This window comes from Triticum aestivum, chromosome 6A, assembly GCF_018294505.1.
Source record: "Triticum aestivum cultivar Chinese Spring chromosome 6A, IWGSC CS RefSeq v2.1, whole genome shotgun sequence".
NCBI lineage: Eukaryota > Viridiplantae > Streptophyta > Magnoliopsida > Poales > Poaceae > Triticum > Triticum aestivum.
In genome coordinates this window covers 492,799,462-492,806,580 of record NC_057809.1, presented here as the reverse complement: position 1 = coordinate 492,806,580, position 7,119 = coordinate 492,799,462, and the positions used below count along the sequence as shown (strand labels likewise).

Below are 7,119 nucleotides of genomic sequence, written 5' to 3'. Positions count from 1 at the left end.
CTAATATGTTTCTTATCTCTAGTACAATCCTGCTGTTTTAGCTTGTATGTATGGCCTCTGCAAATTCTCTTCTCCGGATGGAAGAGATGTCGTGCCTGGTTCCATCTTTAATCAGGAAAATGGACAAAGGGACAAGCTAATAAAGATTGCTCACGAAATTATGCAATGCATGTCACATATACCTCATGGTAAACCTATACTCACATTGTTTAAAGTAATACTAAAGTTGGATCATTCACTGAAGCCGTTTCGTCTTTCAAACCAGCAGATGATATTTTTTTTTATTAAAAGCTGCCTGTAGTTTAGTACTAACCTTTTGAATCAAACAAATCCTCCATACAGGGATTTCAACAACAACAGAGCGTTTAGTCCCAAACAAGTTGGGGTAGGCTCATACAGGGATTTCAACAAACCCACTTAAAATTTAAGAAAATAAAATGATGCAACTTTAGTACAATAACCCACTTAAAATTTAAAGACAAATGGCAAGCGAGGGATGCAACTAGTTTTCAATGGCAGATGTTTCTTGAAGTGGTATCCCATTTAGATAGGTGTACTCTAAAGTCAAACTGGCTCACTAGTAAACACATGGTTTTATTTTTCTGAGATGTGAGCAGAAGTTTCAAGTATATCGACATACCGTGAAGAAGTCACCAAGAAGGACGCCTTGAAGTTCCATCACCTCTTCAATAATCCACCCTTTCTTATTGGGCATAGGAGATTTCAGCTGGGTCCCAGTCACTTCTCCTCCAACAGGAGACAACTTCCTGCTAAACTTGTAATGAATTTGTCTTTGATATTCCTCGGGTTTATCTGATTCCCATTGTGTAGCCGAGTATTTGAGGCATCCAACTTTCTCCATGACTTTCATCTCCAATGAACCTCCTTCGAACACCTCCAGAAGTGAATTCATCTGGCAAAAGACACATATACTTCAGTTAACCATCTGGCGATTAAAGTTCATCATAAGCAGTTCCAAAAATTGCAGCTGCAAATTTTACTGAACTTACATTAGCAGAAATGGTTGACGAGAAAACTTCACTCATCTGAAGGCTCTTGGAATCGTCAACACCAACAAAAATCCCACTGTCCTCACTCTGAAGTGTATTATTTTGAGATTGTTCCTCAGCAATCTGTACTTTAGACTCGGAGCTCAATGATCTTGCTTTCCATAACGCCATTATTGTCCTGTAAAGCACCAAAAAATAAGGGCAAGGGTAAAATAACAAGAACAATAATGTCATACGAATAGTCCAAGGTGCTATGTGTATCAATGCAGATATGTATTGATGGTCTAGGCTGGCGGTTGCTATAGGTAAACCTTTGAGTATTTTGGTGTTAGTGGAGCTAAAGCACTTCATTATTTAAGGAAGGTAGAGATTACCTATTGGCCACACTAAATGATGCGAAAGATTGCAGAGAAAACTTCAGCTTTCCACTCTCTACGCTCTTCGCACCATGCTTTGCATCCATGCCTCTACCTCTGTGAAGAGTTATTGCAAGGGATGGACTCCATGTCGATAGTGATGGGGGAATTGCCTGTATGTCCTCAATATCCTCCCATAGAAAGAAAAACTTTGTTTTCCGGCCAAACATGCTTGAATAAAATCCAATTATTCTTGGAGACAAGAAAAGATGGCCCTGAAATGAATATTGACTGAACCCTTAGCAAGCTATTTATTTGATATTCGTGTACTATTTGAAATTGCACATGTAATAACATGAAAATAATCTGAACTTTTATTTTCAATCCACATGTTAGAACTTGACAATCTGAGATGTTCATAGTTGATAAAAGGTCCCACATGCACAAGTTAGCAGCATGCAAACCAATGAATCACATATCAGGCCAGCATCGTTTTAAGAGTTTTTTTTTTTCAAAAGGCATTTATGAGAGTAACTGAATAAGGAGTTCAAAATTAGCAACTCTGCAAGTTAAGCTTATGTGTTTCGTGCTTCCTGGGTAAGATATGAATCAGAGAAGTTCAAGCCTTAGGGCCTTACGGGACAGTCGTGTCAGGCCTATATATACGTTGTGCGCTCAAGCAAAAAAGAATCAATATAGTCTCCCCATGATACTCTATATATGTTCCACTTCCAACTCCACCTTCCAAAACCCCAATTTCCCTTCAAGTCATGCCGTTTGGCCTTCCTCTACACTATAGTAATCTACTTGTGAACTAAGTTCAAAACAGTGTTAAGTCGCAATTCGAGAAGTACCTGTGTAGGCAATTTCCGCTTCAAGTAGCAGGTAAAACTGCTGATTAGAAATTCTTCTGCAGGCAGAGAGAAGAGCTCCTGGAATGCAGTATTAGTTCGAGGAGACCGCAACGTCATCTGGCAGCAGTAACCCAGATCAGACAAGGGGAAAATCACAAATTAACAGTATGCTTCGGCAATATGGGAAGGAAAGCACTCACCTTCTTACCAACTTCTTTCTCCATTTTGCTCAGATACTCAGTGACCATACCAGTGCCCTTTGAGTTGTTCAAGAAGATTCTTAGGTGTAACTTAGACTGCCTGGACTTAGCCAAGTTACCTTGAAGAGGAATCCATACATCCGCTAGCTCTGACAGATTTGATTTCACAAAGTTGATTTCAGCATGTCCAAGAGAGGTAACTTCGTCAAATGGTCCATCAAAATCATATACATGCACATTCATAACTGATGGAGGATCATCCATGGCATCAAACTCAAAGATATCTGCAACATTTATGAAAAATTATTTAGTTTCCAGATGCAGGTATATCACATGGCTCCATCTTTTCTACTAAAATGAGGAGTTCCCAAGTTAATCTTCCTCAGTGATATGTTTCGGAAGAAAAATCAGAAACTCTTCAACAGAACACATACCGTTCCACTGAGGTTCAAGTGTTTGGAACTTGATTGAGCTTGTTTTGGTTTTACCATTGCAAGTAAATACCACATAAGGATCAGAGAAACCAGTAGCATCGACTGGTGCCAAATTAGTTCCCTCAATTAAGGCAACAGTTAGCAACCATCCATCGCCTTGTGCTTTCACACCATGATCACCAACTGCGTGAGGGAAACTATTAGCCTAGCATAATCACATTCATGTCTACAAGATTCAATAGTGTACATAAAAAATAGTCAAATTACTATGGTATTTACCCATAAGTTTCCTTGAGGAAAAAAAATGTCAGAAGTTCCATATTTCTTTTGCATCAAGAAAAATAAAAGATCCAAAAAAATGTGTGTAACATGTTAGATATAGCCATGGTTTGTTAATAATGAGAATCTTGTATTTCCAAAGAGGTTCAGGTACATGCTTGCTGGAGATGCAAAATGATGAGAAGATAAAAACGGGGAAAATACCTTTTTGTTCTCTTGCCTGAAAAAAACACATGATTTTCTTAAATATGTGTTGCACCTGAAGAAACAATAGCCCGCCCATGACAATCTCACTGACAGAATCTGGCAAATCTAATCCAGGAAACTCAAGTCCCTGAACTGCACCTGAATTCACTAGTGAAACATGAACACCAATGTACAAGGCAACAAAAAGAGAGGACAAGACACCAAAGTTACAGAAGTATAGGAATGCTATCTTCCAATCAGACTCCTGCCCCCCTTGCAATGAAGCTAAGACCTGCTCCTTATCTGATCCAGCATCATCTACATCAATAGGCTTGATCTTCTCTGACAGTAGATCAGAGAACTGTGAATAATTTTGCTCCAAGCCTTGTCTTGCTCCATTTTCTATAATACTTTTCATCATAGTACTCTGAAGAAAATTCATGCGCCAAGAAATTACCAAATGTGAAGTCTGTTGCTCAGAATCAAGTTCAGGGCCTGGCATAATACGGAAAAGAACCTCTGTCCGAAAATAAGTACCACAAGGAACATCAGGAGTGCTAGCACTTAATAAAACTGAATACTCTTTTCCATCAGCCTTCAAATAAGATTGTTCCTCTGTTGCCTTTACAGCTTTAACCAATTTGGATGGTGCAGTTGTATAACTTATCACTCTCTTCAGGGACTCCCCATCATTATCAATTCTCCAGGGTTCAGTTTTGAAATCAGTACAACCCTGAAGCTGAACCAATGTTTGCCGAAAATCTGAATCTGGTGAGAAGAGAAGGTTATTCAAATCACTAGGTGACGTAAAATATGACTGGTTAACAAGAATTCCTTGTAAATTCACAGGCATTTCGACTTCTTCGTGCCTCGATTCAAAAGATCTCAATAGTTCAGCAAATGTAATCTCTGAAGAAATGTCACTATTTTGGCTTAAAGGAGCCTCAAATACTGCTGGTGCTTGCTGAACTTCTTCTAAAGCCTCGGTCTTTGTCAATGATGTTGACGAAATATCATCATTTTTCTTGGCAAACATTTGATAGACACGATCAACAAGCGAGGGCTTGTCAAGCTTTTCTGTTTTAGAAGTTTCGGCTTCATTAGAAATTTCAGTAGGAATCCCATTAAACCTGTCCTCTGGATCTCTCACTTCGCCACATTTGTCATCTTCAGGGATTTCAGTTCCATCAGAAAAATACTCATTAACATTATCTTCTTTAGAAGCTTCATTTTCTTCATAAGCTAATGCCGCTGATGATGATCCTGCGCTTTGACTTGATTGCAATGAATCCTCTTTCTGTGTACCAGTTAGTTCAGTTGCAAGATCATCGGACCATGATCGTGTGGCCCCAGCTGTTTCTAAAGATATTGCAAGACAAATCTCCCCTGCAGGATGCAACGAAATAACAAAAAAAACAGCTAAGTGCCCAGCATATTTCGCACAATTACATAGTAAGTAGAATTCATGCCCTTGTAGATCTTACAGTTAGCAATAGATAAATGACTACATGCTGTAATTTCACGAAGTCAAATACTGAATCCATATGCAAAAAGACAAAGAAAAACATTACTTAACATTACAAACGTCCATGAGCAAATAGAGAAAAACTGGAAGTCGAAACAATTACCACAATTAATTGCCTTGTCACTCTTGGTCTTGGGAAGAAGCTGGTACCAGCGCGTACCGAGCGAGAAGTTCTCCACGGCCAGAAGATCCTCCAGTGTCACCCTCACCTGGCCCAGGAAGTCATCGGTCCCGATCATGTCTTCATCATAGACATCTAACTTGAGCACCTCCCGGACATCGGCGACGACGAAGCTGAACTCCTGATCCCACTCCGGGTTCAGGTTCATCTTGACCACCTTGGTCTTGAACCGCTGCTTCCCAACCTGCAGTTTCACATACGGGTCGCTGAACCCGTTGAAATCCATGGCGCGCAGGTTGCGCGCTCCGATCACACGCACAGTCAGCCTCATCTTCGCCGGGGAACTTGCCTCAGGCCGCGCGAATCCCCCGACGAGAACCGCCCGGAAATGGCTTGCTCCTCTCCCGATCCCAAACAAACACCGCCCCAAAAGAACCAAGAAACGGGCCAACTACCGCCGCCTCCCAAGAACCAATCCCAAGATCAAAGTGGCAAATCAAACTCCCATCAATTCTTTCTCGCCCGCCCGCCCGTTACCAATCCCGGCAAAGCAACAAGGCTGACAGGCACATCGGCCACTTTCCAGGTGCCAATCTCCGTCTCCAAATCCAGGACCCCCCCTGGATGTGGACGGACGCAGGAGGAGAACCAGATCAGACTTTGCACGCTCCGGGACGGACAGGGGAGGGGGGCGAGAAGAAGAAGAAACAAGCAGACGAGAAATGGCAAGAAGATGAGGAAACCAAGTGATGGGAGCAACCAGCAGACCGCCAATATACTAGCTTCGCACGGCTCGAAGTCCTCTTCCTGGTTGGATTAAGTCAAAGGAAAACAACCCCGGGCACATGGACGCGAGATCTCGTCAACGACACACAAGCGAAATGGGGAGGAAGCGAGGGGTGGGATGGGGGAAAAAGGCATCGTGTTCTTGATGGTGCGCACTGTTAAATTATTGGCGGCGCATCTCCGTTTTTGGTGTGCTCCCGAGTCGGCGGTTCGGGGTCTCTTCGCCTTGTCTGTTTCTCCGGCTCTCGTCTCCCCGCGTTTGTAGTCGGTCGCCGTCGCGGCGTCGCTGTTGAGGAACTCGGGATTCCGGTGTGAAGTGGTGAGATTTCCCGTGATGGGTTTTCATGGGCAGGCCTCGAGTACAGGCACAGCTGCAGCTATCTTGATTGAATATGGTAAGAGACATGTCAGACAATCGATTCGCAACGGGTGGTCATGATTGAGTTATCCCGGCTTTGCCCCCTCCTGCAATTTAGGCAACAGAGTCCTTTTATGTCTAGAAGTGGAAACCTTTCCCCTCTTGTTATGTTGTAGGCTGTGGTTTTCACTCTCTCTGAGATTTCAATGAAATTCACTGAATTTCGGTAATTTCAGTAGACATTGAAATATTTACATTTCGATCAAAATATTTCAGCAATTTCAGTAGTACACGGGCATTCACATGTTTTGAAATATTTAATTGAATTCAAATGAATATTTCTGCCCTTTGGCCGAAATGCAAACCAAAATCAATGTAATCCACTGAATTTTGGTGAGGTCGGTTGGTGCTAATTTTTTTTCTGAAACTAAAAGTAAAAAAACAATAGTCGTACAACATTTGCCTTATACATTTGTGCATGCATATCGTGATGTCATTTCCTTGCATTTTACCCCCAAAATGGAAATCCCTACCTTGCTACATTGGTCCCCTGATCTTCACTTACAGGATCCGCCACCGGTTTGGGTCATACAAATTTGATAGGAATTGAGTCTTGTAAAAACTTTGGGGTATTCGATTTTTATGATTCTAAAACGCGGTACATGAAAAATACATGATTGCGCTATCATATCCACTTGAATTTCATAGGATTTTGCCCGCGTCATGTTTGTTTGGTTAGGGCATCTCCAACGCTATCCCCTAAAACAAACACACTATCTGTCTGTGTGCCACATACGGATGCGTCCGTGAACACGACACGGAAACCAGTCATCCAACTGTAGTCATTAAATTTTCCCTATTTGTTCAACCCTGCCCATGTACGCATTTCATCAAACACTTTAATATTCCGAGTTCCTCAATGGAGCATGATGTGCACTTGAGCACGGACGCACAGACACATGCCGCCAAAGACAATGACGACCATGATGACACAAGCAACAACTTGTGAT

General features: G+C 41.9%; 1 protein-coding gene across 1 annotated transcript in view; it reads right to left on the bottom strand.

Moving 5' to 3' along the window:
* The window catches only part of LOC123128060 (C2 and GRAM domain-containing protein At1g03370), a 7,242-nt gene extending 1,138 nt beyond the window's left edge, over positions 1–6,104 (bottom strand). Inside the window, exons 1-8 of the mRNA XM_044547970.1 lie at positions 4,948–6,104; positions 3,338–4,705; positions 2,855–3,037; positions 2,421–2,704; positions 2,221–2,337; positions 1,385–1,641; positions 1,011–1,188; positions 641–913 (exon numbers count right to left, since the gene is read on the bottom strand). Of these exons, the coding sequence (XP_044403905.1) occupies positions 641–913; positions 1,011–1,188; positions 1,385–1,641; positions 2,221–2,337; positions 2,421–2,704; positions 2,855–3,037; positions 3,338–4,705; positions 4,948–5,296 (3,009 nt within the window). The 5' untranslated portion in view covers positions 5,297–6,104. The remainder of the gene's footprint in view (positions 1–640; positions 914–1,010; positions 1,189–1,384; positions 1,642–2,220; positions 2,338–2,420; positions 2,705–2,854; positions 3,038–3,337; positions 4,706–4,947) is intronic.
* Positions 6,105–7,119: the final 1,015 nt, after the last annotated feature.